This window comes from Pecten maximus, chromosome 16 (assembly GCF_902652985.1).
Source record: "Pecten maximus chromosome 16, xPecMax1.1, whole genome shotgun sequence".
NCBI classification, from domain to species: domain Eukaryota; kingdom Metazoa; phylum Mollusca; class Bivalvia; order Pectinida; family Pectinidae; genus Pecten; species Pecten maximus.
In genome coordinates, this window is record NC_047030.1 from 7814369 (window position 1) to 7829735 (window position 15367).

At 35.4% G+C, this 15367-nt stretch overlaps 1 protein-coding gene across 2 annotated transcripts; it reads right to left on the reverse strand.

Annotated features, from left to right (window-relative positions):
• Nucleotides 1–510: 510 nt before the first annotated feature.
• Nucleotides 511–3993, reverse strand: LOC117345204. 2 transcript variants are annotated; one of them, XM_033908216.1, is made up of 2 exons: nucleotides 3862–3993; nucleotides 511–2470 (listed from the first exon to the last, which is right to left on the reverse strand). In XM_033908216.1, the coding sequence occupies exon 2, from the start codon at nucleotides 2452–2454 to the stop codon at nucleotides 1531–1533; it is 924 nt and encodes a 307-aa protein (XP_033764107.1). In that variant the 5' UTR covers nucleotides 2455–2470; nucleotides 3862–3993; the 3' UTR covers nucleotides 511–1530. The 2 variants fall into 2 exon arrangements, with proteins under 2 accessions (XP_033764107.1, XP_033764106.1); XM_033908215.1 differs by lacking the exon at nucleotides 3862–3993 and adding an exon at nucleotides 3313–3461.
• Between the last annotated feature and the right edge of the window lie 11374 nt (nucleotides 3994–15367).

Below are 15367 nucleotides of genomic sequence, written 5' to 3' on the forward strand. Positions count from 1 at the left end.
GATAGGTACGCCTGCTGACGTAGGTATGATAATACGTCTATACAAATGTGAGGATATGTAGTTTTTGTATTACTGGTATTAATGTTGGGATGTATCAAGGTGTGGTTACGTGTAAGTGTGTGTGTGACGTGAGAGAGAGAGAGAGAGAGAGAGAGAGAGAGAGAGAGAGAGAGAGTATGTGTGTTTAATTATATAACGCTATGTAGTATCAGTAGTACATTTGATTTCTTAATAATATAACCGTGTGCATATCGTCCAAATATATACTGAATGTTCAGTTTCTATTTTACAGTTACAATTTAGATTTTGTAATATAGTAAAACCCTAGTTACTCCAACCCGTGGGGCCCGGATCAATATGTCGAGGAACACATGGTATTTGTGTAATCCTTAATTAAATATCTTCAGTGATACTATTTAACCAGACGTGCGCATTGTAAAACGATACGTATGCTATTATTATGCATGTGGCCAATAGCGATGAGTAATGACAGTAATAAAAAAAGATAAATTCAGGTTTACAACATTTAATAAGATCTAAGGCATCAAAAATGTATACACATTAGTTAGGGTTAGCTACGATGGACAGATAAAGGAAGGAACCGGATCAGACATCTACTTACTGCGCATCGTTAATGTTCGTATACATATGCTTCCGGTTATATATTCGTATGTATATTACTATTGCATAACTATTGATATTGTAACCGATAACAAAATAATATCAAATGATACTAATTATGCAATAAAACATAACCACATAGAACAAATATAAATTTCGAGAACTCGCTTTTAGTTTACAACATTATATCACCATTCCGTTACATGGTTTAACACAAAAACATAATCACTCTTGTCAGCACAGTGGCTAATTCGAATAAACTGGGTTCGAGTAAGTGGGGTTTTACTGTATAAGCTAGTTTTCGCCTTAAATACGACGATTTAAACTCCGCCAGTAAGGTTTTAAAAGGTTTCCTTGGAAACAGAATGGCACGGTTATTCAGTCATTTGACTAAGGTCTCAAGGATCAAATATGTAAAAAAAAAAAAAAAAAAAGTTTACATTATTCTTCAACAAACTGTTAACAATGACCTCGAGAGGGATAACATTTTATCATTTTATCTATACGACTTGAGTAAGATGATCAGTTGTTTTATAATCAAAAAGTTTCCGTTGATCAGTTTTAAACTTTCTATATCCTAACATTTTGTTTTACTGCCAGAATTTACGACAAGTTGTGACATCACTTAAGCATGTGGACAGATAACTTGCAAATAGCTTAGTAAGATGTAGTCAAATCGACATACACGATGTCGACATACTGACATTTTTCATACAAAGAGATTAATTTACGTCTTCGTATTATAGAGATAATCTAATACTCGTAAAGCAATTCATCGTGTTATACCAGTTCAACGCGTTACTTTCGCGAAACAATGCGTAAGTTTGCGTAATAACGTGTTGGTTTTGCGATAGTAAAATAATATTTTCTTCTATGTAAACGATCTCAACATCTTCATCGGCGTAGTAATCAAAATATGCATCCTTTTGGTATATTGTTCCGTTTTTGTACCGTTACTGTCCCATTTACTAATATCGTTTCAAACTCACAGCAATAGATGGCTCCTTTGGCAGCGAGTTCTGAACGGGAAGCTACTATATACTTCATGTTATTGTCGTTCGCAACAGGATTTTTAGGGTGTGGTGCGTTTTGATGGGGTGCTAAGAGAGTGTTAGTGGCATCGATCACGACAAGGCCCATTCTTCGAGCGTCCCAAATCATCCAGGTATCGTAATGGGGACGTAAAAACTGCAAATCTGGGATAAGACGCCAATGATAACTTGGGGGAGTTATGTAATAATCTATTCCCAGATATGGTTTATCCAAAACTCCCCTCTTCGCAGCTCTTTCAATGTTCTCCCATGAACTTGCTTCCTCTCGTGTTACGTTTGGAATCTTCAATTTCCTTCCAGTTAGGAAAAACGTTTTATTGTTAAGAAAAGGAGATTCGATAATGTCATGTAAATTTTTCAGGAATGAATTAGTTAAAAGAAGATCTCCGTTAACAAGTGCATATAGTTTTGAGTCTGGTTGTAGTTGCATGACTCTTTGGAATAAATCTTTTATAACGGCATGACCTTCGATTTCTCTCAGTACTGGCAGCACCGTCCATCCTAACTTTTCATACTCTTTTAAACCCGGTATGAAATCGTTGGTGAAGAGATATAGTTTCACGTGAGGTTGTAGTGAAGGCCAATTGCGTAATGTGTTGTTAAATACTGCATATCTTGCTGGGAACGTTTTCCATCCTGTGAATAATGTGATGGAAGGTGTTTGTTTCTTGAGTGATTTTCCTGTTCCATGATTTGATATTTCGAAATCGGAAAAGAGATAGAAGAACAGGATGCATTGCAAGACGGTAAAACATATCCAGTATTTCACCGGCACCTTCATTACACTGGTCGTTATCCTGAAAGTAAAAAACAATTATTAAAGAAAATTTAAAAAGTTTTATAAATAATTGTTTTGATTGGTTTATTTTGTTTAACGTCTTAACGTTTAACGTTTTACAAAGAATATGTATGAACTGAGTTCGAGTAAACCTGGTTGGAGTTAGTGGGGGTTGACTACCTATCTGCCAAAGAAACAGGGACTTAGCAAAAACCACAAAAAAAAAACTGTCATAGTCCTTGTATATATATTGTCCAGATTGTTCAATTGCTTTTCGATTATGGGATTCATTGCAGGTTTTGGATGCCGAAAGGTTTCTTTTTAAACTCCCTCGATTATAATCGATAGACTATAGGGACCACAGAACCAGATCAAAAATAGATTGCTGATTTTCCCCTTTTGGGCAGAAGAGTTAATAGGAAGGCGAATGCATCGGGGCCTACTGATTTGATATTCAGGCGAGATAAGTTTCCAAAGTATTATGTGAGGGCTGGGCAATACATGTAGATTTAGAATATTAATTATCTTGTGCTGCATTGGTATATACATGTACAGAGAAGAACGGGACCTAAAATCGAACCTTTAGTACGCTTTCTTTAATATTTTAAATTTCAGAAATAGAAATAACCAATTAAGTGTTGTTGTTTTTTTATTTCTACGGTTTTTTCTTTCCTTTTCTTTTTTTAATATTATACAAATCTAAAAACAATGATTTATACCTGGAAATCTCCATTTGGCATACATACCAACAAGTAAATGTTCATCAATTCATTAAATTGTCCAATCTAGATGACTTTTGATTTCAAACCAAAATGTTTCGAGACAATACCATATATACTATCAATTATTTTATTACTGTACCTGACTGTCTTCACACAAGACTGGTTTAATTTCAGGCCAATATCGCAGGACAGATTTGCCCTCTTTTCCATTCAAGCTTATGTATCCCATTGCTGCTTTCAATTGTTATCATATATTGCAAACACATTACTCTAGGCGAAGTCGTCCTTGTAAGGATCTACCAACAACATTTGACAGCACGGGGTAATGTAAGCCTAATATTAGCATTTGATCGACATGCGCCTCGTCGTAAAGGAAACAAATAGCTCACTAAATGATAATAAGTATCATGATTAGCCATTCAAAATAGGTATATAGTACGTTTTATTGTGTATTATACGTTTATCAAGAAAAAAATCGAATGTTTTCGCCATTTTGGTTTATTTCATGCTATACCTAGCCACATAGAAAACGATACTCGGAAATGAACATCTGTGTAAATTCAATACATTGTAGACTTCAACAGTAGATTGGCAGTCGGTAAATGGGCTTAATGCTTAGCCTCGTAGAATGATTAAAGAAAACGTATCATGTCAAACAATTTAACAAATTCACAGTTATATAACATACCTCTAACTAACTTAATCTGGATAAAATTGATCCGTGTCAACGGTATTTCTTCCTGACGCGGAGTCCCGTAGGTCCTCACCTGGCTATGCTTCGCTAGTGCGCCGCTTACATCCAAACACTCAAGTTAAACTTGGGCTAATAATATACCAGTCACATGTTTCGTCCTCGGTTGATATCTCACTATAAGGTTCAATAACGACATCACCTGACTGTTCATAACCCTGAATTAGCAATGGTCATGCTGGGATGCCTTTGGTTATACTTGCCAGACGATATTTACATTTCATGGTGCGCTTCTAAAACTATAAATAACTCAGCAAGTTTTATCTGCAAATCCTTATACCGTTATCCTTATACTGTTCTGGTGACTAAATTAGTTACTTCATATTGCGAAATTTCCTCCGCTAGAGAAGCAAAACAGTTTGATTCTAATTAATAATGATGAAATTAACGAAACATTGAGAGACTCTTTGCAAATCTACTACAGACGTAACATAAATATTAATAGAAAAATATTATATATTTTTGAAAACCATAAGTGCTATCATGTTGTTTTATTTTGGCGATTAAAAATACCTTAATTAGACTTCCCGGCATTTTCGTGGGAAAAAAACTTGATGTCGTAACTGACGTGACCGGCAGCAGCACTCGAGAATAACCTGACACGTAAATCATTTTTATAACAAAGGACGGTAATAAAGCAGAGGATTATCGAAAATTCAGGATTGATATCGTGTGTGTTTAGACAGAAATGCACTAGATTACATCACAAAATAACACCCATTCAACTAATAGCTACGTACATGTATTCATGTATACATGCATCTAGACAATTCTAAAATGCGAAATGTCCACTTTATCATATTTTCATTTTACATTGTTTGCAAATACATTATGTCGTTACTGTTACATATTGATACAGTTTTAGAATTACAGGATTCGATCAAGAGACATTTCAATTAACTGTCGATATCATTAGAGTGAGTTGTAAATGTGTGCTATATTTGGAGGTCGTCTCAAAACGTTCTTGGTGTTTTACTGGTAACTAGTACCATGTGCTTAAAATGAGCCATAGATATATTGCAGAGAAAATAACGCGAGTAGCGAGTTGCAATTTGCAAAATGCGAGATGCAAAGTGCAAGTTGCGTGTTGCAAAGCTCTAATGTTAAGTATAAGGTAGTCAGATACCTTATGATATAGGTAATGGCAGTGGGTTACCAGAAATGCTATCTTGTCAACACCATTGCTTAGAATCTAAAATTGCGGCAGTTGCAATTTGGGTGATAGTATATGTCATGGTGAAGAGAACACTGATAAAAAAAATGTTGATCATATATATATATAAGCTGTTGCTATGTAAAATATCTATCTTACTTGGGAATGAGTCATCCTCGTTGCAATCCTTCAGAGCTAGATATTTAATTAGATGTAGATAATGTAACTTTAAAGCTATTAAAACTAATGTTGTTCTGGGTCTCATATTTGAAAAAGAGGACAATGGCCTCGTAGGTCTTTGTCAACTTGCTTTCTATCATTGGAGAAGACCCATAATATTTTCATAGTCTTTGTAATGTTAATATATAACTCACAAATGTGTGGTCAAGTGGTATACTGTATAGCGGCTATATTTCGCATAGGTTTTATTTCTGCTATATTCGCATTTTCACTAAAATCCGCGAATCCTAAATATCAGAGATATATTGAGCACAACAACGTCACATAAATTTATAAGTTATAACAATGCGTGTGACTAAGTTCACGTTAACGTTTAGAAAATGCATTTCTAACCATAATAAGCTGATTTACAGCTCGTATCATTTAAGTATTATTTTGATAAAGATGCGGTTGCGTCGAAAATTTGACATTTTCCATTGCCAACACGGTTATAATTACTTCTTTGTCCTATCTATATTAACACTGACCGAATAATCGCTGGATACGACGAGAGCGCCAAAGACGTGAGGTCGAGGTTTTTATATTTTTTATTTTAAAAGTCAGAAATAAAAATAGATAAGAAATCATGGGAAGCCAGCTTTATTTATTTATTCAAGAAGCAATGTTGAATCTGAGACATTCACCAGGATTCGATACAAGACACATGCATCTTAAACTTATTTTTATATAAGATATCACGTCTGCTATACAATATAAGTAATATAGTTTTCTATTTATTAAATATCATATACAATAAGTTAGATTGGTCAGTAGGTCACCTTCAACGAAGTCTCAGTTGACCTTTAGCGATCGCCTTTTGTCCGGGGATGTCCGTCGTGCGTCGTGCTTTGTAAACATTTTATATTTTGAACTTACCAACAGGCCCAGTGACCTGATATTGGATGTGTGGCATGCTGAGATAAAGGGCTACCAAGTTTGTTGCAATGGATGACTTTGACCTTCATTCAAGGTCACAGGGGCTGAATATGCTAAAATATATCAAACTCGGGTGACCGTTAAGGCCCATAAGTATCTTGTATACTACTATACAAGATAACTCATACATGAAATGTCTTTTATACCAACTATTTATTGTTATTGTCAATCCCTTGTATTGTGAGATGTGATGCGTCGTGGCTGCAGTTTCTTGGATATCAATGTTGTGGACAATCACGTGAAAAGGGAATTTTAAATTTTAGTCATGCATTTAATGATACTTTACCCTAATAAGAACGTTATGCTCTCTTTTATATTCAAACCTTTTTTCTCTTGTCTTTCACCTATCACCGAGTCACATCTCACTCGCAACTCGCACTTTTCAACTCGCAACTCGCACTTTTCAACTCACAGCTCGCACTTTTCAACTCACAAAGAATGACGACATTTTCACGTGAGAGATGGGCATCATCCCTAAATGTGCGGATCCAGTATCAAAAACTTATGTAAACACTGTAATTGTGCAATATCAATTTCTTTAGTTTACTTTATGTAAGTCCTATACACATGATGCAACCTACAAACAAAATTTTGTAATAGAAAAATCCGGTTCGTTCCATTCGATAACGACGCAAGAACAAAATGTTATGTGTTTTCTTATCAAGTTTATGAAAGTGGCATGAATTATGGATGACGATAAATGCAAGCTTTTCTTAAGGTTTCAAAAGGCAAGCTGAATACTTCGTTCACTTAAATGATACTGGTGAATTGTAATACCCCAATAATGTCTTACACAACATATGTGACATTCATTTATTACTGCGATAGGGGTCTTAGAAACGACCATGTCTCGCTGATTTGCTCAAGTTATATATAATGCATGCGCATACATGTACTTGTGAGGACGATTAATTATTCATATATGCATATTGATAATTCAATATCTACATTAAGGATACCAAACCATTATACTTTATTTCTATAAATAAAAATGTTTGGGATAAAATCTCAATTCAAATATCTAGGTCGCATATAGCTAAATACGAAAACGTGATTTATCTCCCCTTGCCGGAAAACTCTTCAGATTCACCAACTTTGCTTCCGGCAAGTGCCGGTCCGTTTTTATCATATCGCGCGTTTGATATAAAACGACAGGATGCCAACAAACGAGATATACTGCTGCATCTGCTCAAATCACCCAAAGAAATTTATTGATAACAAGAAAGTTACGATGCATAGATTTACACTTGACCAAAAAAAGAAGAAATATATGGATAAAACGATGTAAATTAGTGAGGAAAGACTTTAAATTTACCAGTTACAATGCAACAGGGATTTGCGGGCAACATTTCGTTGGTGGTGAGGGTCCGACCAAACTTCACAATGTTCCGTCAATATTTCCAACTAGGACATTCAAATTATCAATAAGTTTACCAGTGTTTATATATATATATTGATTTTACATTAAATGTGTAGATAATAACTACTCCGATAGGGGTCTTAGAAACGACCATGTCTCGATGAGTTATATATAATGCATGCGCATACATGTACTTGTGAGGACGATTAATTATTCATATATGCATATTGATAGTTCAATGTCTACATTAAGGATACCAAAGCATTATACTTTATTTCTATAAATAAAAATGTTTGGGATAAAATCTAAATTCAAATATCTAGGTCGCATATAGCTTAATACGAAAACGTGATTTATCTCCCCTTGCCGGAAAACTCTTCAGATTCACCAACTTTGCTTCCGGCAAGTGCCGGTCCGTTTTTATCACATCGCTCGTTTGATATAAAACGACACATTCTTCCGTCAATATTTCCAACTAGGACATTCAAATTATCAGTAAGTTTGCCAGTGTATATGTATTGATTATACATAAAAAGGTGTAGACAATAACTACTGCAATATATATATACATATAGCTAGGACAACGTAGCTCTGGACGACGGACGGACAATTTCTGACAGATGGTCGTCGTCAGAAGAGCTGTGTATGAATATTCGTTCTAATAAAAGCGTACTAAACAAGTTTGTCGTACACAAGTTCCATATAATTCACAATAGAGTTGTAATTATGTATGGTACTAATATCATACCATATAAAAAGCTGGAACTGACTTTTTGATTTTGTATTTTGAATTCACCCCTCTCCATTCCATTAATTTCCAAAATAATCCCTGCCGTCCTTTTAAATACCTGGACTATCCCAGCCATGTTTTCTATCGGATTTATGAAACCTGCAATCATAGAAATAACCTGACAAGTATATATTTGATATCTTTTACATGTAATGAGATAAATAAATTGGGGTTTATTGTTTTACAGCATTATACAGAAGGATCCATGGAGAAAGAGTTTTATATTGACCAACACATCAAAAATAATAAATGTACCCCCGGTGATGATCTGTCAAGTAGTGAGACATGCTGTGAAGAGGAAATGAACATGGATCCAAATCTATGTACAGGACATTCTCAACTTGATGCTTCTCTGATTATGCATGATTACTGTGGAATGACACCCGAATGTTCAAATATAAGACATCAAACAACACAAACACCTATGTTATGTAAATTAAGTAATAGTTGTTCACAAACTGTGCCAATATGCACAGTTGAATCATCATCTCAAACTGGGAAAAGTTGATTCACATCATATGTAGATGCGAGTACACAAGTAGAGAGACCTGTTTTAACTTATGAAAATATTGAACATTCTGATGACAAGGTTTTATTTTGCACTGGAATTCCAAATGCAGCTACATTCAATGCATTGTTTGATGAAATCAAGGATGATGCAGAGGAACAAACAGGAAGAAAATCAAAATCAGAGACAAATTCAGCAACCAGGTGTGAATCTGGTAGACAAAGGTTACTTCGACTGATCGATGAATTTTTATTAGTATTGATGAGGCTAAGACTCGTTCTTTTTCTGGAAGATTTGGCAGATAGATTCAGAAATTTCTACAAACACTTGTGGAACTATTTTTAACAAATGGATAAATAATTTAGACATTCAATTTCAGTTCTTAGTTAAATGGCCAAGCCGCTCGTTAATTGACAAGACAATGCCAAATTCATTCAAAAAGAAATATCCGAATTGTAAAGTAGTCATTGACTGTACAGAGATCAAAACTGAAACCCCCCATTCTCTACTGCTAAAATCTGCAATGTATAGTGACTACAAATCACATATGACTTTTAAGTCACTGGTTGGTATCAGCCCAGCTGGTGTGGTTACCTATGTATCAGATTTATACACAGGTAGTACAAGTGACAAACAAATTACAAAAAGTGGAATTGTAAATTTGTGTGAAGAAGGAGATGCAATCTTGGCAGATAAGGGTTTCCTTATTTCGGATTTGACAACTCATAAAGGTATTAATATAATCATACCCCGATTTAAAAATAGAAAGAAACAATTTACACCACGTGAAGTCCGGCAAACCAAAGACATAGCAAATCTTCGAATACACGTTGAAAGGCAAATGGAAAGAATAAAAAATGTCCGTATTCTCCAGGGCATTATGCCAATTTCAATGGCTAGCCAATCATCTAAAATATGGAAGCTGTGTACCAGACTAACAAATTTGCAACCACCACTTGTTCTTACAAATTATTGAAGGATTAAGAATAAACATTTCTATTTATTAATTTGTGTGTGATTATTTTAGCTGTACTACAGCTTAGTGAGCTTAATTGCACCAACCAACACCTGAATAGAATATTGGATAACTTTGTTAGAGACAACTATAATACCAAAATACAGGTACAAATTCAGTGTTTTATTAACAGACATAGGATCCATAAATTAACAACTATATCGCTATTAACACAATAAGACAAGACAAATTGAAATGCTTTAATATCATACATGCGTAGAAGTGAAGAGTATAGGTCTCTAAATTGGCTCAGACTAGAAGGAATTAGCTTTTAAAAGCCTCTGATCACAACTAATTTCCCTGTATGTTTTTACCAAAGAAATTAAAAAAAGAAAATCATTTTTGTGAAAAATCTTATCAGATTCTGTTTACAACAATTTAAGCTGAACCTGCAGTGAGCTGGAAAGTACCTCATGATCATCAGATGCATTTAAGAAAGATTTTTGTAATGTCACTATACTCTACATATACTTGGAAATGGAAAAAGTCAGAATACAACAAAATATCACTACTCAAACACAACCAGGTTGTCCTGACACATAAATAAATATGAAAACTGTGTAAAATCAATTATATCACTAGAATAGATATTGTAATACTTTATATTAAAATTATGTTCATGTCTGAAATATATAGCCATGGCTGGAAAAATATTAATAACCATCCTGAATACGAAAACCTGTTTATCTGCCCCTGCATGAATGATTTTAACGCACCTCTATCAATAACTACGATACGCATAGCTGATTACCACCGCTTGTCATAAAACCCTGGTCGTGGTTACTTGTGAAACACAACGACAAAATAGAGATGCTTCCCAAATATAGTTTACATGAATATCTACCTCTGAACTCCGTCAGTTGATGGAAATGTCTAGTATTCGGTATCAGCTGGAAGTAACGTCATGACCCACCGGAAGTTATGCCAGTGATTTTCATTGATACCAACGTAAAGGTAAAAGGACTTTTGTTGGTATACATGAGCTTCATCGGTACATATCCCAATGAGTTTCATTGGAAAACATGCGAAATTTCGCCGGTACAAGCGACTTGTGTTTACAGTGTATACGTGTATAGACATCGTTGCGTATACATAATGCGTCTCGCTCGAATGCAGAGGGTAGTGCAGCGTAAACGTTTTAGCTTTATATAATAAAAGGTTGAAAACTTATAACATATATTTCGGAAGGTCGATTGTAAATGTTTACGCTTCTTGTACATACATGTACATGTATATCGTGAATCATTCAAGGCAATTCATCGAGAAAGAGGAAAAATTACGTGACGTCAACTCCCGAGGATAAAACAAAAGGTGCAATATTTTGGCTGAAAATACATGACACATAATAATCAATTCACACAGTTTTCATTAATTTTTCTTGTTCAAAATTATTTCTTCAGACTGTTTAACACCATTAGTTCCTATTTTAGCTTGAAATCTTAATTTTTTTTAGGAATTTCCGGTCTTAGACTACATGCAGTGATTTTTGTCAGATGAAGGGATCCGCTTCTAAGTTTATCATTACTCCGCAGATGGTCATGGTTAATAGATAGAGGTATTTTTCAATCACTGTTAATCAATTATATTGATTTACTGAAATTCCATGAACTTTATTGTCATTTCTATTCGAACTTTTTATTTGTCCAGAACTGCACAAACTTTACGGAGCCATATTGAGTCACCTGTGCCCGTTGCATACGTACACATACGAGCTATAGTTTGTCAGATATGGTTTGTTTGTAACAGCCAGGGTCCAGGACGTGCCAGGTTTTGGAGGTGGAGGAAAGCCGGAGTACCCAGAGAAGAACCATCGGCCTGCCGTCAGTACCTGATAACTGCCCATCGTAGGTTTCGAACTAGCAACCCAGAGGTGGAGGGCTAGTGATGAAGTATCGGGACACCTTAACCACTCGGCCACCGCGGCCCCCCGTCAGATATGGCCGATTCCGGGTTTATCATACATGTTAAGAATAAAGGTTGAAAGGCTAGACTACCGCATTGACAACACGGAGCAGTATTTCAGACGTACCTGCTTGAATTTCAGGGGTTTACCATTTGTTTACCGGAGTGTAAGGGTAAAGACATTGATGGGCGTATAATTAATGCGTGTAATAATACCCTAGGTCTGATGGTTGACAGTGCTAACATTGGTCGTTTTCATTGGGTAGGGAAACCTATCTCCAATAATCCCCGAGACATCATCATTCGGATCATTTCCCTACAAAGTCCGTGCTCAAGTATATGTGATACGGTTTGATCAAGCTTTTCAAAAAGCAAGATATTCACAATGAACAAGGTAACATTCCTTTCTTCTTAAACGAAGCACTTACCAAAATACAAAACCCGCATGGAAGTCTTTACTAAGGCGAAATTACTCAAAGAATAATATTATATCCGGCGCTTGGACATAAGATGGGAGGATATTGATAAAAGGCAATGACAACCAAAAGAAACAGGTTCCTACTTGCTGACCTCCAGGTTTATCCGAATCCTCCTTCCAACAAACTAACAGACCCCTATGCTTCAAGACTACCTGATCAATGTGTTAACAGTGCAAACTCCGGGTAGCCGGTGAGAACATTAAAAACTCATATGTGTGGAATACACTGATAAAATAACATTTGAAGTAACATAGATTACATGTATGTTTATAATGAGGTGTTTTAATATGATGATGAAGCCAATTATTGATTCAATATTGGTGAAGATATGTACATGTATATGAAAAGAGGTATGGCGCATATTGGCTTGTTTCGACCTAACGGTGGCCGTGTTCAAAATCAAAACAATAAATGGATGAGAAGTGTAAAATTCATATTTAACATGTCGATTGACTACATAACCGTTCACGCGCCAATGGACCATGACGATCTATTTTGGTACTGTGGGAATCGCTGGGGTTACATGATATTTTACCAGCCCAGACTATCGCTGTACGTGGCCTATTTTCATATCTTGTTTTTCTCTTGCTCCGTATTGTATCCGTCATATATATTGTATTGATATTATCATTAAGTTTAGCTTTCAATGCAATATTGCATTTTAATAGGAAAATATAATGTTTGCAAAGCCACCCCACTTAAAAGTTTCATTTTCTGAGGAATTTTGAAATTATATTCTGTAGGTTACACGTTTACTCCCTTCTTTAATGCTCCATTACTGATTAGGCATAAAATTATCCAAATATAATTTATTGACAGATGAAAAAAAATATAAATAGTGTACACCTATACAAAGGGAGATTACTCCTATGGTCCTATAGGTATTCTGATTGCTACCTCGTCCTGAATTTGAAAAGTTTTCCCATGTCGTCCCAATTTGTCTAAGTATATTCTTTGTTTAAAATTTGTGATATGTAGTTAATAGCTGCAATTATTGAAAATTCTTGGAAAACTGATGGTTATTTAGTTAATATCATTTAGCAGTCATCTATATCGCTGAAATGTTTAACACGTATTAAAAACAACTGACTGTTCCTCAGCGATACTGAACAGTTTTTCCAACAAATCGTCTCCACATGGCAAGTGAATCCCTGTCACAATCCACATGCTATATGTCTATCAATTATCACTGTATTTTTGTCTGTTTTATTTTGATCATGTTTAATAACGCATAATCCATTATCATTCGATAAATTCCTCATCCATGCCTTGTCCATAAACTTGCAAATATATGAGATGTTTTCTTCAAAGTGTGAATGGAACCATGTAAAAATAACTTACGAGTGTGAAAACAATTTCATATCCAAACATCACGAGTCTTGTGACCTGTTTCTACCACAATGATATCGGCTTGAATCAAATACGGTATACAGCTAAGGTGTACAGGTGACGGCCGTGAATTTGTTCAGAATGGTGGTATCAGGCCTGAATTCTAAACAAGACTTAATTCGGTACTGCAAAACTGTTCCAGAACGAACCAATGTTGTCATCAACAAATTTGAATGCTTCGAAAACAAGGATTTAATACAGAAGTATTTTAATGACGTCACAGAGCGATTCCTAGAGACTTCCGGGAAGAAAGACGACAATGATGTAGAAAAAGAGGATTTAAATAGTATCGCCAATACCTGTGACTTACAAATGGTGGCTAGGAGTTATATCAGATGTCATGATTTGCTTATGAAGTTCCTCGAGATTCAGAAATATAGAAGAAAATATTATTCAATGTCAAAATACCAAACATGATCACTTCCTACATCATCAAGACAACAACTTTCTGGACTATTGAGGAAACACCTGATGTTTTTGCATGGTTCAAGGAAAATCAAGGCTTAGCTAAATCAACGCTTTATTTTACACATTATACAAAACGTGAACAACGATGTTTTAAAAGCAAAGAGAAAGCGAACAAACCTATGACTATGACTGTTTCTGGAGGTGATTATTTTAAGATGATTTGAATCACAGTCCTAGACGTCTGTCTTCGGTTGTATACAGTCGATCCCATACTCGTTAATGTGACCATAACTGTAGACTCCATAGAAATAGTGAAATGTGTTTACCTCCGTTTGTGGCGATAACATATCCATTATTGAAGGACCTACTGAATTGTAATGCTATTGTATTGTTTGTTCCAATACACGGTTGAGGACACTTGTACTATTTCATTAATAAGTCAAATACTTAAATATGGAAATTATGTTGATGCTGCTGGTCTTATTTATTTATTTATTTTCTTTTACTTTTTTTTTAATTACAGCTGGTACATTTTCATAAGACAATGCTCTAGTGTTCTAAGAGCATGACAGAATTGCTTACCAGCTAATCTCCTACATGTAGTTTACCGGTTTATCTCCAGTTTTAGACGAAAGAGACTGCACGCGCTAACCTACCTTAACCGGACGTACTTAGGGAAGTTCTTTTTGAGTGACGTCACTAATAGATCCCGCGTTGTTAATTAATGATAGCTATGCGTATGAGACACAGAGTTTTATAAAATGACAAGATACACTGTCGTTAACATCAGAACAGTATCACTGATATCTTATTTCAGCGTCTTTTTGAGAAAAAAATATCGTGGATTAATTTTAGACCTATGTTTTCTTTTGTAATGATATTGGGATGAATTTTTTTTTTGGGGGGGGGGGGGTTGGTACTTCTTCATATGAGGATATTAATGCGGGGACCACATGCAATTGTTTGCACACATCCCTTGCCCACCAATATGATATGCTATTATTTGAAGTGGTGGGAGAAATATAATCATTCCCTACCTAGGGAGTTTGACAAAGAAATCTCATCCCTCGGGGGAGCGACCAAAAGATCACAGAAGGGTCTTCTACGGATGGGGAGAATCAGTACGACAGAAGCTGCCTCAAGGTCCTCAGGGTCCTAAGGGTCCTCATGATTTGAATTTATCCACTGATAGATCCAGGACAAGGTAGAGAAGGATGCCTACATACCCGGCCGATTATTAGCTGGATGCAGGATGGGGAGTTTCGCCAGAACAGAGACGAAAAT